Source organism: Gymnoscopelus braueri, assembly GCF_963280865.1.
Source record: "Gymnoscopelus braueri genome assembly, chromosome: 13".
NCBI lineage: Eukaryota > Metazoa > Chordata > Actinopteri > Myctophiformes > Myctophidae > Gymnoscopelus > Gymnoscopelus braueri.
Genome location: NC_137615.1, coordinates 39,142,008 through 39,157,874, shown reverse-complemented (window position 1 = coordinate 39,157,874; position 15,867 = coordinate 39,142,008). Strand labels below are relative to the sequence as shown.

General features: G+C 46.2%; 1 protein-coding gene across 2 annotated transcripts in view; it reads left to right on the top strand.

Annotated features, from left to right (window-relative positions):
• pdgfab (platelet-derived growth factor alpha polypeptide b) overlaps nucleotides 1-8,368 on the top strand; it is a 26,672-nt gene extending 18,304 nt beyond the window's left edge. The window contains exons 5-7 of one of the 2 annotated variants that reach the window (XR_013934313.1): nucleotides 5,238-5,364; nucleotides 6,110-6,239; nucleotides 7,277-8,368. Coding sequence is in view for 1 of the 2 variants with exons in the window: in XM_080447263.1 (XP_080303389.1) it covers nucleotides 5,238-5,364; nucleotides 7,277-7,290 (141 nt within the window). In the remaining variant the exon portion in view is untranslated. The remainder of the gene's footprint in view (nucleotides 1-5,237; nucleotides 5,365-6,109; nucleotides 6,240-7,276) is intronic. The other variant, XM_080447263.1, reaches the window with a different exon arrangement.
• Nucleotides 8,369-15,867: the final 7,499 nt, after the last annotated feature.

The window sequence follows — 15,867 nt, the reverse complement described above, 5'->3', positions numbered from 1 at the left end:
TCAGGTTGTCAGATCCACACTCACGTCTTGATGACACACATCACTGTGGGGGCGGTGGGGCGGGTGGGGGCGGTGGGGCGGGTGGGGGGGGAGAGACCCAAATATGTTGCTCTATGTTTTTTTTTTACACAACTGGGTTATATGAACACTTTTGTTTTGTGTTGCCATGTTCTGGTTGTTTCCACTCTAGGTTGTTTCTCAAAGTGGGGTCCAGGGGCTCAAGGAACCCTCAGGGTTCCTTGAGGGGGGGGTTCTAAATGGACCGCCATAGGTCTAACTCTGAGAGTGTACAAATGGAACCGAATGGACCCTTACGGGTCCATTCGGTTCCATTTGTACACTCTCAGAGTTATTGGGGGGGGGGGGGGGGGTTTGAGGACCACAGCCCTACACACTTCCACGATAACACCAACCCACCACAACCAGACGTTGTGGGTGGAGGTGGGGGGGGGGGGGGGGTGCAGTTTGGTTTTGGGAGGTGGGTTTAGGGTAGGGGGGAGTGGGGTGTCTGGTCTGCTTGGCCATGATGTTCAGAAGCCGTGTCTCCTCCTCCCCTCCCCTCCTCTGTACTTCTCCCCCCCGCACCCCCCTCTCTCTCTCTCTCTCTCTCTCTCTCTCTCTCTCTCTCTCTCTCTCTCTCTCTCTCTCTCTTGTTCTGGGAATCGTTTTGCCTTTCTCCCGTTACAAAATGATTGACAGTCAGACAGATAGCCTTTCTTCCTCTCCTCCTCCCCAAAACTTTCCCTCGCTCTCTCTCTCTTTATCTCTTTTATGCTCGCAGCATCCCAAAGCATCGGGGGCCGTCCCCGCTAATTTAATTTCATCTAATTTAATTTCACTAGCTGACAGATGAACCCCCCCCCCCCTCCCCCCCCCACCCCCAACCCCACCTTTTTCTCAAAGCCTTCAGGCGTTCTGGGTTGAGTTTAGAAAGCCACACATGCATTCACGTACGCATGATATATGGGTGGGTGTGTGTGTGTGTGTGTGTGTGTGTGTGTGTGTGTGTGTGTGTGTGTGTGTGTGTGTGTGTGTGTGTGTGTGTGTGTGTGTGTGTGTGTGTGTGTGTGTGTGTGTGTGTGTGTGTGTGTGTGTGTGTGTGTGTGTGTGTGTGTGTGTGTGTGTGTGTGTGTGTGTATAATACTTTATATAGTATGTATTCATACGCTTTCCACGATATATGTATTTTCTTAGATTATCCTGTGTGTATATATATATATTTATATACTATATATATATATATATATACACAGAGGGAGAGCAGGGACCCTTGCTGCAGCGCGGCGGTCTATGATGTGTGTTACGTGGGCAGTCGTGCGCTGTGTGCATAGAGTACGCCAGTGTTCCTTGGACGGGGGGAATAGGGGTTTAAAATTGGAGGAAGATTAAATAAATGCGAGTGTAAATATTTGCTGGGAAGACTGGACAGTGTCATGCAGGGACACCACGGCTCGACAAGGAGACTCTGGGGGGGAGGGGGGGATACAGAGGAGAGCGGGAGACGTCCCACCCTGCTGTCTGCAGCGTGGGACGACACACGGAGGTGGGACTGATGAAAGGACACAGCGAGAGGAAGGAAATGAGAAAGAGAGAAAGAGAGAGAGAGAGAGACATTCAAAATGAGAGCGCAGGCAGAGAGCGAGTGTGTTGACAAAGTGGGCAGAGCAGCGACCGCTTGAGACGTGTTGTAACAAAGAGATACAGATTCAAACGCACAGGTGAACGAGGTGCGCGCGTGTGTGTGTGTGTGTGTGTGTGTGTGTGTGTGTGTGTGTGCGCGTGTGTGATATTTTAACCCTGCTGTGTAAGGGGCAAGGTGACAAACCTCCAGCTGGGCCTCTTAGGCAGGGGTCCTATGGCTTTATCCCAATGTTAATGGCTGTTTGTTTGGATAACTGTGCACTGTAAATGTGCTGTGTGTGCGTGTGCTTTTATGTGCTTGTGTGTGCTTTTATGTGTGTGTGTGGTGTGTGTGTGTGTGTGTGTGTGTGTGTGCTGGTGTGTGTGTGTGTGTGTGTGTGTTGTGTGCATTAGTCATTAGGATAGGGCCTTAGTAGTCGTGACAGGCATGGCTGACTCTCCTGGCTTATGATTGGCCACTTCTGAGCTCAGACATTCCGGTAACCAACGGCAGCGGATCCGTCCACAGAGACAGCTGCATCTCTGATCTCTCCCACTCGCCATCCCTCTCTCTCTCTCTCTCTCTCTCCTCTGTCTCTCTGTCTCTCTCTCTGTCCTCTCTCTCTCTGTCTGCCTTAACCCCTCTCCCTCCCTTTCTCTTCGTCTTTGAATCCCACCGTTTTATGAAGTATTAAAGGATTATTCTGGGAAAGTCCACCCCTTCAGTAGTGGTCAGATGCATCACAGTGTGAGACCCGTTTTGAGACCATGTGCTCTTTGGGGAGCTCAAGCTGGAGTTAAGATAAAGCCAGTGTCAGTATTAGTGGTGGATGTCCTTGGAGGATTAACCACAACCTGTAATAGGTAACGTATAAATGGCATCTAGTCATGATCACGGTCAGCCCCCCCCCTCCCTTCTTTAATAACACTTCCCCCTTCACACACACACACACACACACACACCCTCCCAATCCCTAATGAGCGGGATGGTCCCAGGAATGCAGACAGATCTAACACCCCATCCACCCTCACATGCACTGTGCGCTGGTTCCCCTGCTCTGGGCCCGTTTCACCTTCGCCATGGCCAGATAACGACACACGCACACACACACGCACACGCACACACACACACACACACACACACACACACACACACACACACACACACACACACACACACACACACACACACACACACACACACACACACAGTACTCACATTTTCTACTTAAGTAAAAGTATCGATACTTCAATAGAAGTAGAAATACTCTGTTACAAGTAAAAGGCCTGTGTTCAAAATGTTACTTGAGTAAAAGTACAAAAGTATTGGCATCAAAATATACTTAAAGTACCAAAAGTAAAAGTGCTAAAATGTTTGAAAATAGCCGATCTACAAGCTCACAACGCGTCGCGTTTTCAAATAATTGTAGTGGAGTAAAAGCACAATATTTGCCTCCGAGATGTAGTGAAGTAGAAGTAAAAGTATAGACAATTGGAACTTTACTCCAGTAAAGTAAGAGTACCTCCAAATTGTACTTAAGACTTGAGTAAATGTACTTACTTTACACCACTGACACACACACACACACACACACACACACACACACACACACACACACACACACACACACACACACACACACACTAACCCTAGACACCATTGTGCTCTGTTTGCTCATCGCATACCTCTCACGCTCGCTTTTACCCTCTGTCCTTCCCTCCCTTTCCTCTCCCTGGAGGGATTCACTTGCAATAGACAGATCATGCAATGTGGACCGTGAATTCTTTGATTTGTTCTAAGCTTGTGTGTGATGCGTGGTCACGTAGCGGGCAGCGACCTAATGTGCCTTCATGCAAGTGTTGATGTAGTATTATAGTGAATTGAAGAAGACAGGAGCTGCGTTCTACTTTCTGGTCAGACTACTAGGCCATCACAGGATGGAAGGAAAAAAAACATATCATCCATCTCTCTTTCTCTCTCCCTCTCTCGACTCTCTCTCTATATATATTGTATATAAAAACAAATTCTCATCTGCTTCGGCCGGTGCGTGCGTGCGTGCGTGCGTGTGTGTGTGTGTGTGTGTGTGTGTGTGTGTGTGTGTGTGTGTGTGTGTGTGTGTGTGTGTGTGTGTGTGTGTGTGTGTGTGTGTGTGTGTGTGTGTGTGTGTGTGTGTGTGTGTGTGTGTGTGTGTGTGTGTGTGTGTGTGTGTGTGTGCGAGATGTGGACAAAAGACGGACACATCTGATAACCGTGTACCCTGTGTTGCTCACAACACCAGAAAGTGTTGGGAGATTGCCGGGCCAATATCCTGTCTCGTGCCACGACCAGGAATATACACGAAGCTGGGGATATTGTTTCCACGTGGTCCCCCCCCAGGCCTGCACTTGTTGACAGGAAGGTTACTCGCCCCCTGGCACTGAGATCAGAGAGAGAGAGAGAGAGAGAGAGAGAGAGAGAAGCATGTACCCCCTCCTTCTGTGTGTTACACAACGAGATTCTCATAACCTCAGCGCAACCTCCTCTGTTCAGCTTCCACCTTAAAGCTTGAACCAACACGACCTGCTCGTAACCCCACCCTCACCCCAAAGCATCGGTGCCCCGTACTCATTATCAGCTGTGTATTGGACCGGAGGGGTCAGCTCTGTTGTGTTTGAATGAGAAGGTGTTAGCGGGGGATTCAGCGCTAGGCTAGCTCTTTCGGTTGCGGTGGATTGTCGCGGGGGTTTGAAAAAAAAACACAAGGTGGAGTCGGCGTCTCGGCTTCTCCGGACGAGACGTATAAGTCCGACATTTCGGCCCCGCTTTGAACACGCCAACTGAAGCAATACTTTCTTTAACCCATGGAGAAATATTAATGTTGTTCATAACAGGGCCTACATGTCGAGGCATGGAGAGGGGAATTGAGGTGTGTGTGTAGTGTGTGTTGTGTGTGTGTGTGTGTGTGTGTGTGCGCTGCGCGCGTGCGTGCGTGCGTGCGTCTGTCTGTGGATGTTAAAGGCCTGGAGAGACAGAAGGGGGGATCTCCCAGCCTCTCTTCTCCTGCCAGGGTAAACGTTCCCCAGGCTTGAAGGCGCATGCCACTCCTTCATTCCCTCCATCCATTCCTCCCTCCCTCCCTCCATCCATCCGTCCATCCATCCGTCCCCACTCTCCTATTGTTTGGAGCTTGCTCGGGCGGGGTCATACGCCAACCATCCAATATTTACAGACCTGATGAACAGTCCACACAGTGCACACACACGCAGCGAGCGCCATCCAATGCATCATCCGCCGCTGGAATGCTGCTGTCACACTTCAAACGCAAAGCGGGGCACAGCGATGGCCGACGGCGCTGTGTGTGTGTGTGTGTGTGGGGGGGGGGGGGGGGGTTTATGAATCGGTTTATGAAACAGCCATCCGTCACAGTGCTACGCCTCTTGATGTTGGAGAATGGGAGAGAGGGAAGGGGGTGGGGGGGGGGGGGGGGTGCGTTCACTAAATAAAGACTTAGAAGAGTAATGATGTTGTTACTAACCTCTCTCCCCACCCCTCTTTCTTTCTTTCTTTCTTTCTTTCTTTCTCTTTCTTTCTCTCTTTCTTTCTTTCTTTCTATCTTTCTTTCCTTCCTTCCTTTCAGGTGGCCAAGGTGGAGTATGTCAAGAGGAAACCCAAGTTGAGGGAGGTCTTCGTGCGGTTAGAAGACCACCTGGAGTGCGTGTGCGTGTTACAACAACACGTGGCGGAGCACACGGAAGCAGAGACAGGTAAATGTGGCCCGCTGTCTTCATCGTCTTCTTCATCTTCATCATCATCATCATCATCATCACAATTTTGTCCTGAGACTTCTTGTTCTGGTGACGGCCAGCGTCATTCGGAGAGACTGTTTGACTGAGTCCCCGCCCTCCTGTGTTTCCATGCCTTGTTTTGCTGCTTCTGCTTTCCTCATGTCTGTCTGCTGTTGTCTGTCTGTCTGTCTGTCTGTCTGTCTGTCTGTCTGTCTGTCTGTCTGTCTGTCTGTCTGTCTGTTTGTCTGGTTATTTGGCGCTTTGCACTGACTGACCTTTCATTGTGTGACTATTCCCAAACAGACAGACACACCTGCGAGCTGGCCCGCTATTGCAAAACTGTAACGCTTGAGTGTGTATAATGTGTGTGTGTGTGTGTGTGTGTGTGCGCGTACACGTGCACGCGTGTGTATGTGTGTGTATGTGTGTGTATGTGTGTGTGTGTGTGTGTGTCAAGGGAGGGTGTCCAAAGGCTGCTTGGCTTGACGGCAGGTAAATCTGCCAGGGCCTTGATGTGCAGCCCCAGGCAGCAGATAAGGCCTGTGATGTGTGCTGATAAGGCATCTCAAGTATTTATAGTGTGTCATATCGGGGCGCTGCTCTGCTTCTGTCCCGAGGCTGCTGCTGTAGCTCTTTCTCTGTACCATAAACCCTTTGCTGCTTCCTGCCGCTAACCTTCCCTTCCTTCCTATCCAAACCCTTCCCCAAACTCTTGTGTTTTCAGGACGCCGTAGGGCTAAAGGTAAAAAAAGGAAGCCTAAAAAGCTAAGACCCAACAAGGATTTATTGGCGACATAATAAACTTTGCACTCATTACCGCCAAAGTCCACTGGGGAGAGCCGTGAAGGGAACAGGTAGGACTTTAGCACCACGGCGACCCCTCCTTGCCCTCCTAATCACCCCCCCCCCCCCCACTCACCCACCCCCACCCCCACCTGGCACAAGTCAAACACCGGCCCAATCACGGTGTAGAGAGAAGGCCCCACCAATCACCGTCACCCACCAATCACACCACACCCAATCAGTGTGAGGAGAGGGAGGGGCTAATGAGTGTCACGCTCTGTGCCCGGCTGTTGCATGTTGATTCATGTGTATATTTATTGTTTTGTGTGGCCTGCTGTGCACGCTCACTGCATACACTTATTTGGTGTCACGGTTCTGAAGCTTGCGTGTGACTGTGTGCACTGTTCTTTTTTGTATACCTGTTGAAAAATGGCACATACGTGCACACGTTTTGTATCACTCTGTAAGGGGGCGATCACATCGAAACAGATTTTCAGAAACGTCTTGGCAAATGGGCTCTGTCGACAGAAAGCGTTTTATTTTATTTTTAGCTGCCAGCACTACCGCTGTAGCCTACTTACTGCTCTTGGTTAACAAAGCGCTGTGGTGAGCGGTGTGATTTCGCACCTTGCTACGCGCGGGCGCAAGCAAGGAGCGCACGTTAAAGAATGGTTTTGCTGGCGACGCGTTTGGTGTGATTGCCCCCCAAATGAGCAGACCCCTCTCTCATTAATTTGGTTTGTTTTCCCGTGTCGTTATCTCGTTATCGACTTTCCCTGCTGTCTCACCCCATCTGTCGCGGAGAGAGAGGAGGGTGTTCACTCTAGGTTGTTTCACAGCAGTTTCACCAGTGCACTTTTTGGAATGAATCACGAGCACATTTTGATTGGACATATTAATAATGACTGTTCTGATCACTTCTGGCTTAAATCACGAGAGGCACGATTCAGATCTCTGTTCACTGTCATCTTGTTTGAAAAAAGCATGATCAAATTGACCTAAATAAAATGCCAAAATGAACCTTTCTCTTGATTCACCCATGTGATTGTTTTGTCCCCCCCCCAAAAAAATGCTCATGCTAATGCTAGTTTTACTCTCTTCCCTACAGTGGATGTGAGGTGAGACCAATCAGAACAAGGGACTTCAGCGTGGGAGGGGCTAAAGAGAGGACACCCGCCAATAGGAGAGCTGCTCCGTTCCCTCCCTAACCCCACGCCATTTCATTCATAAAACAAACTTTACTGTAAAGATGAGACACTAAAGAAAAAAGACAAAGAAAAGCAGATGAAATGCCAAAGGTGCTTCTTTAAACCATAACCAGCGACCAGGAGAAGTGCCTCTGTGGTGAGCGGCAGACCCAATCAATCGAACACTGATGCCTATCAGGAAGACGAGGCGATGAATGATGCCACGGAGGCCAGAGCAGAGCGGGAAATGGTGAGGAAGAGGAGGAGGAACAGACCCTCTGGGTCTGTGACTGGGACAAACTGTGAACACACTGCAGACATGAACTATGAACCACATGGATTAAGCTTTTGTCGGGGAAATCTGTTGCCTGGACCCCAGTGGACATAAAACCTAAACACAGATGACCTTTTTGGTTGAGCAAAGTAAAGAAACAAAGCGTAGAAACCCGTAGGTGTGCTCGCCCTGCTCACTTTAAAATGACTCTTGTGTGGAAAAGTCAAAGGAAGACGGAGAGAAAGACGAGAAAGAGAGAGAGAGGAGTAAAGTACAATACAATTACAGAACTCTGCATGGGGCATCGGACATTCTGAGTGTTTGGATACTTTGTTTCCGTTGAGGAGGACATGTTCGTCAACGTGTCGCCATGTGCGGTTTGATTTGAAATGGACGACACACTGCTACCTGCAAACTATTTATAATGTGTGAACGTTTTGGTTTCTCGCTCGCAGCACAAAAGAAAGAAAGAAAGAAAGAAAAAAAAAAAAGACATTGTTGTGTTTTTGAGCGACATGATCCTCATGGTGGTTCTCTGTAAGCAATCTTGATGTCTTTTCTTTTTTTGTCGTTTAAATGTTACTCTTGTCATCCATGTTGCTAATTATTTTACAGTATATCTGAATGATCTCAAGCCTTGCGTATGGTCTGGATTATGTATGTGCGAGGAGATGCGAGAGTTAGTACCGGAAGATGCTTTATTTTTGTTATGAAATATATTATGCTTACTTATATCCAAGCAGGAAGTATGTTTATTTCTTTTGTTGTGGTTGAATGCTTGTATTTAATCCATGGAAATGATGCAAAAAATGGGTGGGAGAGAGGTCGGGCTGGGTGGGGGTTGGGGGGGTGGGGGGGCGGGGTGGATACAGTGATGGAATAGATAAGGGAGAAGAGGTGCCAGTCTTAGTTATTTTGTAAGGATGTGTGCATCAGCAGTGTTGCTTGGTAAAAAAAAAAGGTGTGCACACAGCTCTGAAAAGAGGATGTAGGGGTTCAAATGTGGCAACCTCAGAGTTGGTGGCCATATTTGTAGTCTGACACTAGTCACTGCTGTACAACGGCAAGTGTAAACAGAATGGTATTTCTACCAATATGCGGTAAATGTATGCGTGCCACGGACACACACACACACACACACACACACACACACACACACACACACACACACACACACACACACACACACACACACACACACTGTGCCCTGTTATGTTAGAGCTCCTGCCGTGAGAAGGTGAGAGAAACATAATGTGTGTGTGTGAGTGCGTGTGTGTGTGCACTGTGCATGCAAGCGTGCGTCTGTACCCGCCAGTGGTGGGAAAAGTACTCACATTTTTATCAATACTGAAAAGTATCAATACTGTTACAAGTAAAAGTCCAGTAATCAAAATGTACTTGAGTAAAAGTACAAAAGTATAGGCATCAAAATATACTTAAAGTACCAAAAGTAAAAGTACTCATTATGCTGAATGTCCCGTTTCACATTATCATTATGTCTAAAATGTATAAAAATCTTTTGAAAATAGCAGATCTACAAGCTCTACAACGCGTCGCATCGCGACGCGTTGTGAGCTTGTAGATCTGCTATTTTCAAATAGCCAAAGTTTAAACATGGCTGAAGTGGTTAATGTATGTTTTGTAATTATAATCAAAATCTACAAAGTAACTAGTAACAAAAGTTTTCAAATGCAGTGGAGTAAAAGTACAATATTTGTCTCTGAGATGTAGTGGAGTAGAAGTACAGAACATTGGAAATACTCCAGTTAAGTAAAAGTACCTCAAAATTAGTACAGTACTTGAGTGCATGTACTTAGTTACTTTACACCACTGGTACCCGCACATGTTTTGCCCATTCATGAGGCTGCCTTTCACCCATATCACAGTGGGGTTGATAAGGACGCTGCCCGGTGTGTCTTGCTAGCACACATGTTCCTGCAGAGAGAGAGAGAGCAAAGTCCACCCCGACTGAGCAGCAGGAGAGAATGAATGAGTGAGGAGAGCAAACCAATGCGTTGCATGAATGGGCTCCTTGTTAAACCGGGCTGTACTCACTAGTTTGACAGGTGAACAAATCTACGATCACTCCACCCTTTGAAAGGAAGTCATTCATAACGCGGCCACATGCCATGAGGACAGATGCTGATGGCTGTTCTGTGATAGGCCGCTCACACAACACTGCTGGTGGTCTCGCCGCGTACTTCTCCGCCACAAACAATCACTTCCCTCAGCAGTTCCTCTAACCATATATGAACCCTAGCGACGCTATTCTGAAGCGAACATCTAGCGAAAATAGCCGGTCTACCAGCTCACGACACGCTGTATTGAGACATAATGTGAGCTTGTAGATCGACTATTTTCGTGAACATGTTTAGTGTAGAGTAAAAACAGGAAGGAGCTCTTGTGCAGAGCCCTGGGGGACCCCGGTCAAATAAGTATAGGGTTTAAGGGGTTATACAGTAACACTGTAGAATGTGTGTCGACTACACCAACACTGCCATCTTCTACTCCTTGTCCCAAGCCTGTTTTAGATGTGTTGTATGGCGGTGTCGCTTGGCAAATATAGCCCATCTATCTATAAGCTCCATCTGCGAGCTGGCAGGTCGGCCGTTTTCGCCAAGTGACACGTCTTACGCCGGAGGAGGTCTTTACACACCAGGGGGAGGGAAAAAAACGATTCATATAGTTGATGCCTCATTCGTACAGGGTGATGTCTTTATTCGCGGTGAAAGAAATGACCTCGTTACGGATACAAAATTTGTTTCATCGCTGCGTAATATTTGTGTTCTGTGTAGATGTGTTCACAGACAAAATGTGTACTTTTAGGCCAATTAATCGCACAATAAAAGCGCCCCTGGTGTGTAAAGACCTTAAGCCAGAAAAGTCAACCGAGAGCCCAAGCTGTCATTTTATTGTGAACAGTTGCAGGAAGGACATTTGTCATGTTGAGTTTGAGGCGCCATTGATGACGGACAAGAGCAAGTCATGGCTGTCAGGCAGAAACCTTGTATCTCCAAATTTCAACTTCTTATGTTTTTTTTCGTCATTTAATGCCCTACTTCGTCATACAAGAGTGTCAAGCTAAAGTAGTGAAAATGGCCGATGCACAAGCTCACAATGCGCCGGGATGCGACGCGTTGTGAGCTTGTAAACTGGCTATTTTTATTTCTGAAATATTTTGTTCCATTTCTTGAAAAGGAGCGGTTTCCACCCAACAGCGCTGTGAATCTTATCTGTACTGTAAGTAGGGCTGAGTGATATGGACATAATCAAAATCACCAAATATATCTATATCGATATTGTGACGATAACATAAAATCTCTAAAAACAAAATGTACAAGCTCACAACTTTTTGGGCTTGTAGGTCAGCTATTTCCGCAATTTTTGGGACAAAATGTGTGTGAAAGCATAAAACAAGGGATTAAAAAAGGAAAATACAACACTTATGCCACATCACAATATTATTCTCATGTCACAATGTCAAAATTGCTTTGCTATATTGCCCAGCCCTAACTGTAAGACACCACTGTGAAGTGAGTGAACAGAGAGTCAAATAGGAGAAGGTTCATGGGCACAGGACTGTATCAGCTGCCACTGAGAAGTGAATGTCGAACGTCCACACACACAAACACACACAAACACAAACACACCCTACGCTGTCCACAATGAACTGACTGGTGCTATATTTATGAGTCTGAAGCCTCATCGCCATTTAGCAATTCCATTCACATGAACACCTAGGAGTGTCAATACGAGGGACCACTGATTATAGCTAATTGATCATAAAAAAAAAGAAAAGAAAAAAAGGAATGTCATTACACTATCATTAAGCTTTTTTTTTGTTTTTCATTTGGGCCTCCATTGGATAAAGACAGCAATGATCATAATTTATATATTTATGTTTTCAATAATAAATATATTTCTGCTTATCAAACTTGAATGTTTGCTCCCCTATTTCTTTCCTGCATTTGTTGAGTGGTTTGTGACAACACAGTCCTTGGGTTAAATGAACACTGAGGATTTCACTGTGAAGGGTGGTTTGATAAGAACCTGTCTCATAGTTTCAACAAGACACACAGATAGTTTAGAATACAAAGGAGACATAATATACCCATTATTTGGTCTGCGGAATGTTGGGAATATATCAGTATGGTGATAGTCTGTTAGTGTAGTTCACGTGATTGGAAAAACAAAAAGTATAATATGACTATTTTCAGATTTTGCATACAGTATACATAGTATATATTACTTTTCTATCCAGATCATATGGTAAACTATTTTTGATGACATAATGTAGTCTGACTTTTTTATTCTTAGCAGTATTGTACAGTATGACCATTCATTTTTTGGACATGCTATTTCTTCATATTGGTGGTTACTGTGACCATGATACTGACATGATACTGACCATGATACTGACATGATACTGAAATGATACTGACATTATACTGATCATGCTACTGACCATGATACTGACCATGATACTGACATGATACTGACCATGATACTGACATGATACTGACCATAATACTGACATGATACTGACATGATACTGACATGATACTGACCATGACACTGACCATAATACTGACATGATACTGACCATGATACTGACATGATACTGACCATAATACTGACATGATACTGACATGATACTGACATGATACTGACCATGACACTGACCATTATACTGACATGATACTGACCATGATACTGACATGATACTGACCATAATACTGACATGATACTGACATGATACTGACATGATACTGACCATGATACTGACCATTATACTGACATGATACTGACCATGATACTGACCATGATACTGACCATGATACTGACATGATACTGACCATAATACTGACATGATACTGACATGATACTGACATGATACTGACCATTATACTGACATGATACTGACCATGATACTGACCATGATACTGACATGATACTGACATGATACTGACCATAATACTGACCATGATACTAACCATGACTAGCAGTGTTTCATCACAATTTTATTAGTGCTTTAAGTTTTGTTCTGGAACTTGGGAGCATCTCTAGAGAATGTCTCAAGACTACTGCTTTTAAAGTGTTCTTTGATATATTAACCTTCCAAATATTAGCCTTTAACTACAGTAGGCCATGAGACTCAAACAAGAAACCTCTGCATTCTGAGACTGAGACTGAGACATGACCACGCCAGAGAGAGCTACTGTAGAGAGAGAGAGAGAGAGAGAGAGAGAGAGAGAGACCAATGGCAGGAAAATAGGACAAGCAAAGGAGCGGGGATTAGTCTTAATGGGAACATAAGTGGCGTCTGTGTGAGTGGTAGCTTGGACAGCAGCTGGGTGTTAGAACAGGGGTGTGTGCAGGAAATGTGAGCTTTTCTGGGGCTTTTGAGGGCCCAGCAGGACCCGGGCAGTCCTCCAGGAATCACCAGCACCAGAGACAGAGGGTGGGGCTTTATTATCTTCTTGAAGAGATGCTCACCTTAATCCTGAGAACATAAAGTCTCTCTCTCTCTCTCTCTCTCCCTTCCTGAGCCATGCACAACAGCTTAGTACACCATCAGAGAGGTAGAAGGTAGAGAAACAGGGAAAGAGGGAGAGATTGAGAGAGAGAAGCAGGCAGAAGACAGACAGACAGACAGACAGACAGACAGACAGACAGACAGACAGACAGACAGACAGACAGACAGACAGACAGACAGACAGACAGACAGACAGACAGAGGGAGAGACAATGGAAATAGACGATCTACTGTACAAGCTTGTGCATAGTGAGTTTGTAAATCGTCTGTTTTCGCTGAATGTTCGCCCCCCAGAATAGGGATGCTATGGTTCATGTGGTTAAAGGAGCAATTCGCCTATTTTCATCTTTATATAATTCGTCCTCGCTAATGCTCATTATGAGATGACACAACTTTCCGTCAACTCACTCTGCGTCTCATTGATGGGCTGAGTGTGGACAGTTCAGAAACATGTCTACCAGTGACATCATCGATCACAATTCCAAGCTAATAAAAACTACAGCCTTTCTCTCCCTGGAAAGTTCACACAAAAAAAAGAAAAAAGTTTGACATCTTGTTTGAAATAACCAAACCTGCCTATGATGTCATTGGTAGGCAGGGTTCTGAACTGTCCACGGCGCTCATGTGAGACACAGAGTTAGAAGGTAGAGAAACAGGGGAAAGAGGGAGAGATTGAGAGAGAGAAGCAGGCAGAAGACAGACAGACAGACAGACAGACAGACAGACAGACAGACAGACAGACAGACAGACAGACAGAGGGAGAGACAATGGAAATAGACGATCTACTGTACAAGCTTGTGCATAGTGAGTTTGTAAATCGTCTGTTTTCGCTGAATGTTCGCCCCCAGAATAGGGATGCTATGGTTCATGTGGTTAAAGGAGCAATTCGCCTATTTTCATCTTTATATAATTCGTCCTCGCTAATGCTCATTATGAGATGACACAACTTTCCGTCAACTCACTCTGCGTCTCATTGATGGGCTGAGTGTGGACAGTTCAGAAACATGTCTACCAGTGACATCATCGATCACAATTCCAAGCTAATAAAAACTACAGCCTTTCTCTCCCTGGAAAGTTCACACAAAAAAAAGAAAAAAGTTTGACATCTTGTTTGAAATAACCAAACCTGCCTATGATGTCATTGGTAGGCAGGGTTCTGAACTGTCCACGGCGCTCATGTGAGACACAGAGCGAGTAGTAGACAGAAATGGTGCCAACTTATATAGGGCATTAGTGAGGACCAATTACATGAAGAACGGTTGAAAATGGGTGAAGTGGCCCTTTAAGTGTTCCCACCGCTTTCTAAGGAGGAGAGAAATGCCACACAGTGTCAGAAAGAGGTCGGACGAGGAGGAGGAGGAGGAGGAGGAGGAGGAGGAGGAGGAGGAGGAGGGAGGAAGAGGAGGGGTTGGATCGCAGCAGCAGAGAAAGGCAAGGAGGGTGCCAATGCCCTGAGGGGCGAGGTGGGCGAAGGAATGGAGAGAAAGGGAGAGCACAGAGAAAGACAAACACACGGGGAGAAAAGAAGGGAACCAAGTGATCCCAGGATGTGGGTAATTGATGCCATGGCTGCAGGGTCCAGACAGGACAGCACTAAGTGGACATGCTTTCATAAACAATGCCCCAGGGTGTGGAGGTGTGAAGAGCACTGCCCATTAGTGTGTGTGTGTGTGTGTGTGTGTGTGTGTGTGTGTGTGTGTGTGTGTGTGTGTGTGTGTGTGTGTGTGTGTGTGCGTGTGTGAGTGTGTGTGTGTGTGTGTGTGTGTGTGTGTGTGTGTGTGTGTGTGTGTGTGTGTGTGTGTGTGTGTGTGTGTGTGTGTGTGTGTGTGTGTGTGTGTGTGTGTGTGTGTGTGTGTGTGCGCACGCGCGTGTGCATGCATGTGCGTGAGCGTGTGTGTGTGTGTACTTGTACTACCATACTTGTGAGGGGCAAATGTCCCCACAAGTATAGTATATTAGTTAAAAAGGGCATTCATATAATCAGCGTCCTAAAATGTTGATGTCCTAACAAGTATACTGAGTAAAACAAACAAACGTGTGTGTGTGTGTGTGTGTGTGTGTGTGTGTGTGTGTGTGTGTGTGTGTGTGTGTGTGTGTGTGTGTGTGCGTGCGTGCGTGCGTTTAACAATACCAAAGAAAGGCTGGTGTGAAACATGCACCATTGGAATTCTGGGTCCTTTGCGGAGAGCGTACCGCGATCTTGACTGGTCAACAATGCAACAGGGTCAGAGTTCAGGGTTCGGGGGTCACGGGGGGAATGTCGGCGGTGTTGGGAACAAAGTGGAAGTTGTCGAAATGCATTGTAAGCCATTTGTTATGGCGCTCCGCTAGCTGCCTACTGTCTGTAGCCTGTCTTAAATCTTCAGCCAACACTCTTTGCCCGTTGTGCCATTGCAAACACAACATCACCTCATTTCATATTGTGTGATGCTTATGTTTGGTTAAAGTAGTGTGGTTTGTAACGTAAGGCATTGGTTCTCAAAGTGGGGTCTGGGACCCCCAGGGGTCCTTGGGGGGATACCAGGGGGTCCTCAGCTAAATTAGTTAATAAAGCGTCACAATCATTTTAACCCCTTTATCCATATTTTATACTTTGGCTATTCAAAAATAGCAGCTCTACAAGCTCATAGTGCATCACCCAGTGTCGCACTACGAGCTTATAGATCTGCTATTTTTGGAAAATCTTAACACAAATCTTTGCTT